This window comes from Diadema setosum, chromosome 3 (assembly GCF_964275005.1).
Source record: "Diadema setosum chromosome 3, eeDiaSeto1, whole genome shotgun sequence".
NCBI classification, from domain to species: domain Eukaryota; kingdom Metazoa; phylum Echinodermata; class Echinoidea; order Diadematoida; family Diadematidae; genus Diadema; species Diadema setosum.
This window is the reverse complement of record NC_092687.1, coordinates 39421674-39436841: the sequence shown is the minus strand read 5'-3', so window position 1 is coordinate 39436841 and position 15168 is coordinate 39421674. Positions and strand designations below refer to the sequence as shown.

The following is a 15168-nucleotide window of genomic DNA, read 5'->3' as shown; positions in this document are numbered from 1 at the left end:
ACTGTGCCCCGAATATCAAGCAGTCATTATTTGTTTTATATACCAAAAATACAGATTCCGAAATATAGATACCGAAAATATAGATTCTACATGTGGTGTCTTTTTACAGCACGTGTAGTCAATGCTGATCAACAGCGCGGCAGTCGTATCATTGGTGCGTACATATGAGTGATCATCTAGCTATGTGAACAGTTTACGGGGTTGCGACTGTCTCCAAACCTATTTACAGGGCACAGTGACCGCTACTCTCTTTTACAGCACGCTGCTCGAATGCGCGGCGGTCGTATCATTGGTGCGTACATATGAGCGATCTATGTGTACGGGGTTCGCGACTGTCTCCAAACCTATTTACAGGGCACAGTTGATTTACTGTGCCCCGGTGGCGATTTCTTTTTTCCGTAACCCTAACGCGTCGAAATTGGCAATTGTGGCACTTGAGCAAAGACTATCAGTGTACTGGTTGGTTGCGATACTTGTGTTGCTTTCTTGTATACAGTACCATGGTCGTCTGCTAACCACAGAATCAGATTACAGTAAATCAAAAATGGGGCACAGCTATTTTCATGACTCCGCTTTTAACCAATCAGATGAGAGGATCCTATTTATGAGGTATATAATATAATCTGTGACAATTATCTCTTTCTTTTTGGTGGAGCTTGAACCCTGCCAGGGCCTCCCTCTTGAAATCAGTGTCCAATCCACTCCAACATAGTTTTTATTCTCTTTTTTTTTTTTCTTCTCTTTTTTTTTTTTTTTTTTAAAGGGGGAGGGGGAGGAGTTGATATGTTGTTGCACATAGTCCTTGATTAATGTAAATTTTATTTTTACTGCAAAGGTATACTTATTTGAACTGTGATAGAATGAGACTATAGAGAGATGGATATACAATGTATTTAATGATTACAGATCTATTGCAGAACTGGAAAGCATGATGTGGAAGAAGGCAAACTTGACTTGAAAATAAATTCCAAATCAAAATTCAAAATTCAACTTGGTATGAATTGAAACTTTGTCCTTTTAGAAGTAGATGCATGTGTGTTGTCTATTAATTTTGTAACCCGTACTGATATGTCCTTTGTTCAAAAGCATGTGATGCAATTGAGTATATGAATATAAGAACGACTCAAGTCCATGGAAGATCATTTCGAGTAAACTAAAAAAAACTTCATATCTTTTTTATTTGTCCAATAATATTCTATTTAACTGTGATGGGTAGGCAACATTGTATATACAAATTAGAACATATATCATTATGACAATTAACATTTACATTAATTGTGGAGAGGCCATTTTGTGTGGTGGACTTGGGTCGTTCTTTGATTCATATACATGATATTCTGCTATAGAGATGGGAGAAGGATGAGAGAGGGCGCTATTATATGAATGTAAGAATGACCCAAGTCCTTCATTCTTACATTAATATAAGATTTAAGTTATTCATTTCAGGCACTTCCGGGGGTAATTAGGATTTATCATTTACACACAAGATGAGTCCATGCATAAGCTACAATTTCCCATGTCAAACTAAATTTGGCTAAAAATTGGACTTGGGTCGTTCTTATATTCATATACTCAATTTATTTTCAATACTACATGTATAGCAACATCATTTGAGGCCTGTTACTTCCAGTTGAGTTTATCTTCGTCAGTTAACGACATAAGTATGACCACCTACATATCAGACAAGACATCAAAAGTACACTTGTGACATGCACCATGTCTTGTGGACGTCTTTCATGTGTACAAAAATATGACTTTTTGTCATTAGTTAGATATGTCTAAATGATGTCCGTTTTCTTTATTTATATCAGATACATGAATGGCAAATTTTGATGTCTTCATAGTCTTTTTCTCTATAGTCACAATATGTGAAAGAAATGTGTTTATGGCTTTTTCTCAGCAATGTTATTTTTTGTCTTTAAAATAGCCATTTACACGTCATTAAGACTTCTTTGTTTGACCACCTAGACGTCAAACAGACGTCATAGACACACGTATGATATCTTTTATGACATCTGTATGACGACCGCTCTGATGTGAACTTTATGACATTCTGACGTGTCTCTGCTACCAGGGTAACTGCTTTTTCGTTTTGTCAAGTTTGTTGTGGTAATACTACGCAGATATCCCCCCTTTTAACTTGTTGCTATCCAGATCAAGGAACTATGCCTCAAATTCAGTTGGAAAAAAAAATGTATATGCTGGTGCAAGTGTATATATATTATACAGCAGTGCACTCCTGTTATAAGGAACACGGTTATAACGAAATTCCAGTCACAACGAAATAAAGATTCATCCTGCAACAGTATCGTTTCCTTGTTTTTTATTGTTTATTTGTTCGGTTATACACTGCACTCTCGTTATAACGAACACCGATATAACGAAATTCCAGTTACAACGAAGTAAAAATTCAGGCCAAAGCTCCCAGCTCTACGTATTTTTGATATTTATTTGTTCGGGTATAACAAAAATTTGATATAACGAAAGAAAACTGCCGGTCCTGAGGACTTCGTTATAACGGGAGTCCACTGTAATAAAATGTCGATATAAGGAAAGAAAACTGACGGTCTCGAGGACTTCATTATAATGGTAGTCCGCTGTACACATGTATATCATATTTATGGCCCAGCACTGTTTGTTTTTTGTTTTTTGTTTTTGTGTGTGTGTGTGTGTCTGTGTGTGTGTGTGTCTGTGTCTGTGTGTGTGGCCTCTACGGGTTACTTTTAAATCTTTGAACCTGAAGTATTGTTGAGCCGAGAAAAAAAAATGTAGTGGCCTCAAATAAAAGCAAAAGTAGGAATACATTATGAATCTCAATTGCCCAATCAGGCCACTAAAAGATACATTTGGCTTCCCGACACCATTTCTAGCAATCTCGGGCCACCAAACCACCGCTGATATCGGGCCATGTAGTTTGTATTATACATGTACTCGGCAAAAAGGAAAAGACGGTGAACACTTTTTCAAATTCATATTTCTCATAGAATATTTGGCTAAAAATCAGTGTGTTATTAAAGAAATTTACTCGGCAAAAAGGAAAGTGAACACCTTTTCAATTCATATTTCTCATAGAATATTTGGCTAAAAATCAGTGTGTTATTGAAGACAATTAGTTGGCTATCAATCGGGTAGATCAGTAAAAAAAGGAAACTTTAGGCATGAGTGAACACATTCAGTCTCTTCCAGATAACAAAGGTAAAAATTGCACAGATGAACAAGCTGTCAGTCATGCATAAGTGCTGTTCCATATAAAAAAGAGAACAACTTACAAATATGGAGTTGTTCGTTGTTCTCACACACGCACACACACACACACACACAAATATATATATATATATATATATATATATATATATATATATATATATATTGATAAAGTATCTGCTTGATTCTCCTCGATTTCAATTAATGAAATGAAGAATAAATTTCATCAAAAAGGAAGCAGTTTTTGTAGTTTTGCAAACGTAAGCTGTACAAATGAATGATTAAAGAAAAATATTAACTTATGGAAGACTAGATTAAAGAGCTCTTCCTCCTTTTGGGCTTTCTGCTTTCTTTTTGTTTGTTTGTTTTTTCTCTCTTTTTTTTTTCATCAAGAGGAATGGGAACAATAATATTTACATTTCTATAAATATTTACATATTGACATGACTTTATGAATGGAATTTAAATTCATTTGTTGGTTGACCGGTCAGTTGTGAGCAAAATATTTTCATTCATATGGATGCCAAGACCATCCAAATTCTAAACTTGGAAAAAACAACAACCTATGACATGCATTGCAAAGTCATAGACCATCTCCGTGACCACTGAACCAAATTTAATGAGGTTTCCTGCAACTAGTAACAAGTTATAATTTCATTTTCTAAAAAAGAAAGAAAGAAAAGAATTAAAGATTTGGATTGTTCAATTATTTTGATAATATTGTCAGCAGATATCACGTAGCTGACTATAGATTAATCACTACCGTTCTAACCTGCTTATCTGTCAAGACATCGAGGCCAAATGTTCTACTTGTCAGTAATCGTTGTCAAGTTTATCTCCGCTGCTCAGACGATAAAGTCCACTTCATAGACAGTCGAGTGATCGGACCTCTTGAGTTGCTGTTATTCATCAACCTCCAAGGAGATAACTTGGTGCGTGGAGAGGCCGACATACTAGAGCACAGTGTGTGGACCTTTGAACCTCTTATCGGATGTGATTGGAAACCAAAGGTGTATCTTGTCACCCTCGACCAGATCGATATCGATATGGAGATAGAACGATGGAAGGCGGTCGGGAGTGATCGAGATTTTGGATCACCATGTTTTGCTTACATGGCCTCCCATCAGTAATGGGGGACTGAAGTAGGACCTAACTTTGTTATCTTTAGTCCATTGTTCTGCATGCAGACAGATTCCCCGATGTTTTTAATTTGTCGCTTTTGAATGGTTCTTATCCCGATTTATTTAAGGTTGCCAAAGTTGTTCCATTATTCAAAAAAGAAGACCCTCATTTAATTAGTAATCATTGTCCTATACCTCTATAATCCAACATATCAAAAATACTGGAACAGTTTACAACATATCGTAGTTACTTTTAGATTTTATATATCATCATCCCACATACCTAATTACACTCTTTGTTTCTAACATAAAGAAATCAACACTTTATTTTCTTCAAATGCACATAAATTCACATCTCACTTACTATAACATAAATCAAACGGAGAGCTCAAAATATCGTGCTCACGTGTATCTTTTGCCAATGGTTTCACTTCCGAAATTAGAAAGAAAATTAAATCCGGACTTTAACAGAAAACAAAATAAATCACAAAACCTCAAATTCAGATCAGTGGCTATAGCATAACCGCTTATGGAATAAATTAAATTATTCATAGTGCTAAAGATTAAAAAACAAACAAACAAAGAGCACTGATTTGATATTATGATATAAATTGATGAATGCAGTCGTCATTTGAGTCGTTATGTTGAGTCCTCGCATGTCAAAACCTATACATATCATCAATATGCAAACATACAAGCGTCCATTGAGGCCTGTTGTAACTTGTAAAGTTATGAAGTAGGCAGTGGCCAGTTTAAAAATTTTTACTTGCACGCAAACACATAGACACACACACACACAGCACACAAAAATAGAAATACTCATATACACTTGAAATCAAGACTGCTCAAAAACCAAACAATGAGTTCATTCTCTGCAATTACCAATCGTTTTATGATTTAATTGAGTATGCATTTCATAAAAAGAAATGAAAAAATAAGATAGAAAAATAATGTCTAATAGATTTCATCATTAAATTGCACTATAGGTTGAACTTTTTTTTTTTTTTTTTTTTGCACAACATGTAAAATCATACACTTACTTATTTCATTTCTTTTCTTTTTTTAACTGGTCCAAAAAGGAGCCAGTTCTAATGATGAGTTGAATTGGCAAGCGTTTTGTTGTTGTTGTTGTTATTATTGTTGTTGTTGTTGTTATTATTATTGTTGTTGTTGTTGAAAGTTACTTTTGCAACAGACTGAGATCCCTTGCCTCCGATTGTTTTTAAAGGATACACTGCAGCTTGTCTTGTTAAACAAATCTAATGATGAAAATATTTGACCTGAGAACGTTATGGTTATGATGCGTTTTTCCTCATGTCCGTGTTTATGTCAATGGGAAACATTCCTTTATTGTTAATTCGTTATATTTTTTTACGTTTTTCTTTTACCCGAACATTCTCCTTTTTCTCAACACGCGTGAAGAAGAAAGGAACACTGCAACTATTAAAACATTACAACAAATGCAAGGTTTGACACAGAAGAGTGGACAAATTGCATCGTTCACCATGTTGTGGAGGACACACAGTCTCCCTGCATGGTGTCATAATGATTATGCCTCTTTGACTTTACTTTGCAAGTTCCGTAGACAAATCACAACAAATCAGGGCCCACTTCAAGCCTGAACGGTTTCCTTATATACGGAGAGCATGCTTTGAGAAACAACACGAACAGTTTGTATTTTATTCATTACCCTACCTTGAACAGACGGCTATGAGCTTCTCGATAGGTATATAGGCCTATGCCTACAGGCCTGCACTCGAATTAACTTGTATTAATTATTTTAAGAAGTCGTGCAAAGCTATGGTCTGACATTTCAGGCGCAGTAATATGCTTATTCATTGAGTGGTTCTTGAAACATATCACACTGATGATGTTTCGATGAAGATTTTAATTCATCCAGATAATAACACGTCATCAAAATCTATTCGACTGGACACACTACATCAGTTGTCTTGTGAAAATCACAAAGGGATTTAGGCCCACAGTTTGCGTGACTCGCCTAGTATAGTAACTATCACGAGTCACGAAACTGCATCTATCCGTGATTTTCACAAGTATGCCTAAGTCCAGTCGAGCAAATTTGATTACGTGTTATTGAACATGATTGTTACACTATAAGTGTAAAGCTGCCGGTGTTCCGTGTTTGGCAAGTTGTGTCAGTTCTTATTCGACAGGGGGCTGGGCGGCATCCTCGGCCTTATTCTTCTCGGCCTGTTCCTTCGCCTCCTTCATCAGGTCGCACTTGATAAATTGCGCCTCCATGATGGAGAAAATGGCTTGTAGCGCGGCGATCGTAGAGGGCATAAGACTGAGTGCTTCCGCGGTGTTCTGTTTGATGTATCTATGCAGGAAAAGTGAGATTAGTATACGCGGTGACAATTTTTTTCTTCAATGCAATTCAATAGTTTGTTTATTTCCATCATCAAACAAGGAAAAAGAGAACATGATTCAAAGCGGTGCAAGTTGTCGGTTAGTCTTTCATTCATCTGATAAGGGCAGTTGTGTTTTTTTTTTTCAAATACAATATAAAGTATTATGCACGAATGATGTCATAAAAAAAGAAACGATGCCCTTTGTTAAGGCAACCAAAAAAAAAAAAAAAAAAAAAGAGAGAGAGAGAAAAGGTAAGTAATCATAACGATGGAAACCCCAAGCTTGTAAGACGTGGAACACTCTGGACACAAAACGACAACAGCACCAATTATATTTGTCTCCATAATAGATTATGGGGTAGGGTAGCAGACAATTGGGATACTACTGGTTAAGTGGGTGCATCATACATAGGATTTAAATGAACAGTTCCACTGAGTGTCACAGAATTTTGTCATTTGAAGTAGGTACCAATACTGAGTAGGACCTAGATACTTTTCTTAACTAGGTTGAATCTGTGCCCACCAACCAAGAGTTCGATATCTGATAAAGCAATTCAAAGTCCTGGTCGTTGATTTCTCGCATTTGGAATGTTTTTCGGGAAAAGTCCGAATTTTTTCGTGATATCTTCTCATTATAAATGGGGATTGTATTATTTTAGCTAGCACACTGACTTGTACCAAGAGAACCATAGACATGGGGAAGGAATTGATCACCAAAAAGAATATAAAAGCAGGGTAACGGAAGGAAAAAGGGGGATCTCTTTACTTTTTGACGAAGTCTTTGCGTATTGGTAGCGTCTTGCATGCGAGGCGGGCGGCAGTGCGGATGGGGAGAGCGTTGTGCGGGGCGAGTGTCTCGTCGTACGCCTGTCGGGCTAGTGTCGACATCTTCGTATCATCGTTCGCCTCGCCAAGTTTCTGTAGACATGATTAAACAAAAAGTCGTTATCTCTGTAAAAAGCAACTTCTCTTTCATTGTTAATGTGATATCTTATGATATCATTGTTGCTATTTGAGAAGGCCCTATGGCCGTAAATTTCAAACTTTAGCCAACAAATACGTAAAACGGTCAAAATATTGTGTCATATTTTTTTTTTCGCATTTGAACGAAAAATATACAATGTGTACAATATAAGCTATCGTGCTTTTATTAGTCCAGTGCTGTTTGTTTGTTAGTATATTTTCCATTCTTTTCCGCTGATGTGATGCATGAAACATGTGTTATAACATAGATCAAGAGATAGCCTTATTTCTGTCGTTTCTGTGCCTGACGAGTGCGTCTTCCAAGAGGAATGCAATGAAAGAGAATGAAATCCAAAGAGAAACAGACCTTCATGGTGTGGATGAAGAAGGCTACGTCCCAATGCATTTCCATGAGGACCTTCGATGCCGCCGTCGCACCAGCCTTCGTCTTCTTCTTGATACCCTGGGCCTTCTCGTGGTCGAGAGCCTTGCAGACGGCGCTGTACACGGCAGCATTCTCCTTCTGCAGTGCGACCAGGGCCTTAGTGCGCCCTCTCATGTCCTTGGAGGCAAAGTGAAACACTTGCCCCATACTGTCGTATAATCTGCAAAGAGTGGAATGAAAACACTCCTGGGTTTGCGTGGAAGCGTCTGACAAGAAAACTCTCGGTAAAGAAAGTATAGCTACCATGTCGAGTCTAACGAAACCCAAATAATATAGGCCTATGGTATGATAGGGATTGAGTGAATGGAGATAGCAGAACACATCAGTGAAAGTTTTGGTGCTGCCATCCCTGGATGAGAAGACTACAACATTTTGTGACGTCACGCAGGGAAAGCCATATAAAGAATAAGACTATAAAGGAGATTTAACATATTTTCACTTTTCTAACATAACAAAGAAGGACTTGACTTTAATAATATGCATCGTAGCATGGGGAATGGTATTACCTTTAACATGACTATGTCTATGTAACATTTTAGGGGAATGTGTACTTTTCATATAAAATAACATTTTGCGGAATTACCTTTCTATTATCGTCTTCTATACATACGTCACAATAATGTGGTAGTCTTCTCATCCTGACGGTGATGGCGGCACCAAAACTTTACAAATCCTTAACTTTTCTGATTTTGAACAGATTGTCTGATTTTCCGCAATCTTTCACTGACGTGTTCTTCTATACTTAGTGCTGCATTCACTCAATCCACATGTTATTTTTGGTTTCAATCCCCTTCAAGCCGCTGCATCGTATTTGCCACAGCGTCCTCTGAAACTCCCTCCGGTCCTTCCCTCAGTCTGCACCAACACGGCTACTATAACGCGAAATTCTACACAATGTTCAAGTTGTCTTCGATAAAAATGTCAAAACAGAAGATCAATTTCGTAGATTTGATAAAAATCGGACCTAAACTAAAAGAGAGCTAGCAAGTTTCCATTACCCAGTGATATCTTGACTGGTATCTGCTTCCGCAATAGTTTTGTATTATTATTATTTTTTTTTTTAATGTCAACAGACGCAGTTTTCTCGTGATCATTTGTTTTGTAAGACTAATACATTAAGAGAAGGAATGAAAGGAGCAACGTAGATTACAACAATGAGAGGATAGAAATCATACACAGAGATAAAAAAATACGCTTTAAAGAAAGGGAAAGGCAAAAAGGTGATTAGAAAAGAATATTGATTGATTGATTGATTGATTGATTGATTGAAATAGTCTGACAAAACAAAGTTGTCACAACCAAAATGATGAATTGTGACAGTTTTGCATCAAATGAATGAAAACAAAATACATCTAATTCGCTACAAAAAAAAAATGAAAATACACCTTACTATTCATGATAAAAAAAAATATATTATATGAATTGCACTGTATGATATGATATGCTGTTACCTGGGTGGGGTTATTCCTTAGAAGAATAAGAAACGGAATAAAGACGAAGGAGGGAAAGATATATATATATATATGATATGAGAGCGATTTTTTAACTCTTACTTGGCAATCTCTTCGTAGCCTTCCATGAACTTGCCAAACTCTACATCGTCACCAGTCTTCGCCGCAACGAAAGCATCCCTGACTACCACGATGTCCATTTCGGTGTTTGATAATTCTCTGAAAGAAAAAGTCAGGATATTGACTCAACCTATCAAATCACAAATGCATGTTTCTGTCTGTGTGTATCATAATGTGTCTATGTGTTTGTGCATAGAAGTTAATGGCGTATATAAATAGACATGTGTATAATTTTACGAGTGGTGAAGTGAAGTAACTTAAAGGGATCGTATAGTTTTGGTAAAGACCTAACTTCCGGTTTCTAACATTTTTTTTTTAGACAATGAGAACCTTCTTATGAAATACATTGTATGAAAGGGCATCCAATTTAAAGAAGGATTCAACGTTTATTTGATGAAAATTGGTTTTGAAAAGGCTGAGATATCCAAAACAGAGCAAGCTTATAAAAGGTTCGGACCCACCTTTTATTAGGATTGCTTTGTTTTACTTTGTTTTTGAATGTCTCAGCCATTTTAAAACCAATTTTCGTCACATAAACTTTGAATTTCTCTTAGAATGGTATGCTCTGTGTTTTATTATTGGTTTCTTCTCGCAGAAAGTTAAAAGCCCAATCCTCATTCACCTCCAATACTATACCATCCATTTAATGCATTATGAATCGGTCGAACATCATGGAATGGGCTAGTGATCTGGAATAGGGAAATTCCAAAATGACTAGACGTGGACAGGTCTTCTTTCCCCTTTAATTCGACGTCTCATCGTATATTGTGTGCGAGCTCACACACGAGCCCACGAGAGTTCATATAGTCATTGGGATTCATAGCCACTTATAAAATGAATAGACCTGTAAGTAGTTTGTGCATCCCCTAGGATGTGAGAATGTTTTTTTTAAGCTTCCGCGAAAAATCCATATGGGATATCATCCCAGATGTTTTAAGAGGCTATTCAGACTTGAGCGATCAGATCTCTGGACTTTGTACTCACAGTCGTATTGAACAGTTTATAGTCAGTTCCAAACACATGCCCAAGGCAGCAACTATTGCTATGGTATATCATTATTATTTCAGCTGTAGATTAGATTAAACTGCTATGATAAAATCTTAAGACCATTATTAAACTTCACAAGCACAAAGTGATGCAACACACACACACACACACACACACACACACACACACACACACACACACACACAAACTCAGGTTTTGAATTACATTCTTTATCTAAACATCATTCAATATCAGGTTCATTTTCACAATGAAACTAGAATGAACAAAGTTATGAAGCTGTATTCTCCTCGCTTGTACAGCTGAAATGTCATGTATACGAAAGTGATATAAAATTATGCAGAAATACCAAACATAGATACACACAAAAAACCACACACACACACACACACACACACACAAACAAACACGCACAACCACAAGCACAAACGAACATCTCCACATATCAAATTGTGTATTCAGAGGTGTTGGCATTGTGAAAATGTGTAAATGAAGGGAATTTATAACTCTTTACTCATTTTCGCACGAAATTTATGCTAGGGAAGCGCGTATATTATTATATATAATTGTGTTATCATATCATACAAATGCAATTTTGCCAAGGACTATCAAAACACATATTTCCAAGAAAATATACTCCAGATGTTGTCAGTCGCTAAATAAAAAGGACTAGATGATTCCCCAAAAACGATAAAAACCCGATTACGAGTGGTCTTTGAATGCTCAGAGTATAATAATGTTGGGGATAGAAGTTGTCCACACACATTGTACTTGAAATCCATGTCCGTACATGCGTTCCATAAAGAAGGAGGGTGCAATCGATAAAAAACCAATTTGGCAGTTTGATACAATTTTGGCTTGTCCATGATGGAAGTCCCGTGGTTATATGATAACATGAACCGCGTAATCGTAAGACAGAAATAGGCAATTATCTCTCCCCTCTGAAACAACAAGAACAAAATTGCATGTGCATAGTCAATCATAGACGTATATCTTAATTTGATGTCAATTTAAAAGTTGTGGGAACTAGGGCTAACATCGAATCCCAAACTCACCAAGTTGGAATGGAAGAAGAAGAAGCGAAGTCGCACTCTCAGAAAGCCCGTCCGTTCCTGTCCCCGACCTACCCGGCAAGTACTGCGAGAAGGAAAAGCAGAGCAAGAGACTCCAAGAACTCGCCGAACTCCCAGACTTTCCCAGGGACCGTCACTGACCATGCGCTCACACAGCGTCGTACTTGGAGGTGGACACACCCACTTCTTCGTAGACTCAGCGCAGTCGTTTAGTGATATTCGGCCCTGCTTTCTGCCCAACTTACAGTATGACAACATGTAGATAGGCCTATAATGCAGATATGCAAATCAAAGGAAAATGCGCTTCTCTGGAAATGATAATTTCCTTTCCGACCTGTAATGTGTTCATACCCCTGTAATCGCAACTTTAACAAAATAAAGTAAAATATTGTGACGCTGTTTCCTCAGTCTGTCTGTTCTCAACTAAATTAATATTTCTCAATCCTATAGTAACTGCCCCAGGGGATAATAAAACCGTCTGATCAGGAGGATGTCTAAAATATTGTAACGCGAGAAGGGGGGGGGGGAAATAAATAGAGACTGAACATCTGAGAATATCCACGTCTCCTAATCCTGTAGTATGCTGCCACCAGGTAATTTTTGGGTGTACCACTCCCTGCTGAGAAGTCGAGAACTAACTTCCTCAGCTAACGTGTTTGGAGAGAGAGATCTGTAACTTGAGTGAGTCCTATATGTAAACGATGTCTATGCTAAAGAATGTTGTGGCTGCATGTGTACGTTACATACTGGTATTCCTCTTGCGTATAACCTTGACGCCTATAATTAATCATCACCAGTGTCAGTACCGAATGCGCACGCACACACTGCATCTCACATGCGCGCATACCTCATGTTCGCGCCACTCGAGCATGTGCGAGCACCACTCTCAGTTGAGTACTCCAGTCTAACACAGCCCACACAAACTAGCATCGGCAATCATTCGCTCATCTTATTCATCTAATACGAGGAAATACCTCAGAGAATCGACCAAGCATTTAGGGTAAGCTAAGTCAGAATTCTTCTAACCTTCTCTGTATCCAAATTAACATAGATCATGTGTAGGTAAGCATTTAAAGTAGAGCCTCAGTCTCTAACTGTCACAGCTAGACTTCACATGCGTGTACACACACAGGTATACAAACATCTCAGGCACTCACTCTCCCTCCAATCACCAAGGCTATCCAATAAGTTCTAGGACCTCGCGTTTGTTGGTAACGTGTTTAAAAGGCTTCGATGTGCGGTTCGTTTGTTCAAAGTATATGAACGTGGTGCATAAATTTGTCCAGTGTCTTTGTTAATCTACAATACTTAATTAAATCTCATATCCACAACCTCAATCACTGATCACTGTATGCATTCATTCCAGCATCCAGGCAGTACAACTACAAACTTGATGTCCGAACGTTTGAATTTAACTTATAACTTTTAGACTTTAATAAGTCTAAATTCTGTTTGTACAAGTATATATACAAATCATTTCATTTACAACATTTCAAACATCTTCTCTTAGAGACAAGAACCAACTTGAATATGAGTATTTTCCCAGCTTAATCTGACCAAGGTTCACTAACGCTGTAGACCCAACTACGAATCTACGATATCCCAGCTCAGAACGTACCACATATGACGTGGTACTGTAGTTAGACCACTCGTGACATTCAAAGTCACATGAATATTGTAAATATAATTCTCCATAATTTAGTTTAATGACTGCCTCTTTATCATGGAGACTACTATGTAAGAAATACTACTCCACTACAATGTTATTTAAAGACATCTCATTTTGAGACCCAATTTGTTGTCAGAAAGTGAAATTTCTTCCGTGCTTTTGTTCCTGCTAACCTGTGCGAACCTCATCCTACTAGCGAACTCCTGTAGACAGTAGACTCACTAAGACTCCAAGTCTTCCTACCCGTCTCTTTCCGAATAACATCTCTAAGTAAGTGCACATTACTCTCTCCAATAGAATAAAGAATAAAGCAATAAAGAATAAAATCCTTTCATAACCGCTCCGGTCACCCCTCTGGGATTTCAATCCTTAACATAAAACTGCTGCACCACACAAAAGAGCATTATGCGCCCCACACACGATGTCGGTGGCCACGCGTCGCTGTCTGTCTACTCCGGCAGAATTTGGCCTCAAGTCTCTAACGACTCCCAAATTACCCCTGCCACCAAAAAGCCTACGAAATTCTACAGTGTTTCCATTAAGCCTCTAAGCACGTCGACTTGCTCATGACTCGTCCCGCGACTTTCTTGAAACAAAAAGAAGAAATTTGGCTATCTCAACAAATTAGCTTACTTTCTTATATAATGCCTACTATTATAAATCTTTTATTACTAACAGGCCAAGTTGAAAAAAAATAACCTTTTACTCAAGTGTTCGGGAATGGAGCCTGCTACTAACTGAGGGTGGGGAAATTGAAAGAGATGGAGGGGGGGGGGGGGTGGTAAAGGATCTGGACTCAGTCTGGTAAACAGCTTCTTGTCGTTCCCCAGTAGACATCAGCGTCACCAGCTCAGTCCAGCAGCAAGTAGGCCTGCTAGTCTGTCACCATGAACCCTCAGATACAGGTAAACACAGCTCCGGTACTGTTGCCCTCAGTGGGTGGTGTCGGCACTCCAAAGGGAAGGGGGGGGGAAAGGGAAGGGGTAGGGGTAGGGAAGGAGTGGGAACGGTAGTGGACACCAGCCCTCGGACACTGGCATAGTAGCACCCATCTGTTGACTTCGTTGTTTTTCCCCGATATAGACTGCATTACCAGACCAGAGAGACCCTCTCTATTGGCTGCAAACCCTGACAATGTCACTCTCTCCTAGGCCTCGCCTGGTCCGCCAGCTAGTCCATTCAGTTCCCAGCTCATCCACGTAGTGGCCACGGTTGCAGGGGATGAGGGGAGTGGGGAAGGAGTGGGGAAGCAATTCCTATTCCCTCACTTGAGTATTACTTAATATTTTCCTCATATTAGATAATTAAACAAGTTGCTGATAATTGAAATCTTATACTTCTTCTTAGAACCTTGGTCATGCTCACTACCTACATGTATGACACAATAACTGTCACTTTGGCATTAAGCTGGTATGATGCATTAAGCATCCATCTTAATATTTACACAAAAGAGTATACACATAAAAAGAACGTGATGAGCATCTCTGTGCTCAATTAGTAGCGATCAATAACCACAACAGTGCACATGTATTTACAAAATTATATGATTACCCTATAAATATACCTATCGAGGGTACGCTTGGTTTATATCAAAGACATACTATGTAATAGGTGGAGGGTACTCCCTCCACTCCACCTCCATATTGTTAATTATCTGGTTCGACTGGCAAATAAAACATAAGAAAGACTAGAATAATTCTACTTGTTGTTATACTTCCATATGGCATATTTGAGTATAAAATCAA

At 38.0% G+C, this 15168-nt stretch overlaps 1 protein-coding gene across 1 annotated transcript; it reads right to left on the bottom strand.

Annotated features, from left to right (window-relative positions):
* Nucleotides 1-5246: 5246 nt before the first annotated feature.
* On the bottom strand, nt 5247-11874 carry LOC140226374 (ceramide-1-phosphate transfer protein-like). The gene is made up of 5 exons (XM_072306856.1): nt 11737-11874; nt 9659-9775; nt 8028-8265; nt 7464-7615; nt 5247-6666 (listed from the first exon to the last, which is right to left on the bottom strand). The coding sequence occupies exons 2-5, from the start codon at nt 9754-9756 to the stop codon at nt 6489-6491; spliced, it is 666 nt and encodes a 221-aa protein (XP_072162957.1). The 5' UTR covers nt 9757-9775; nt 11737-11874; the 3' UTR covers nt 5247-6488.
* Between the last annotated feature and the right edge of the window lie 3294 nt (nt 11875-15168).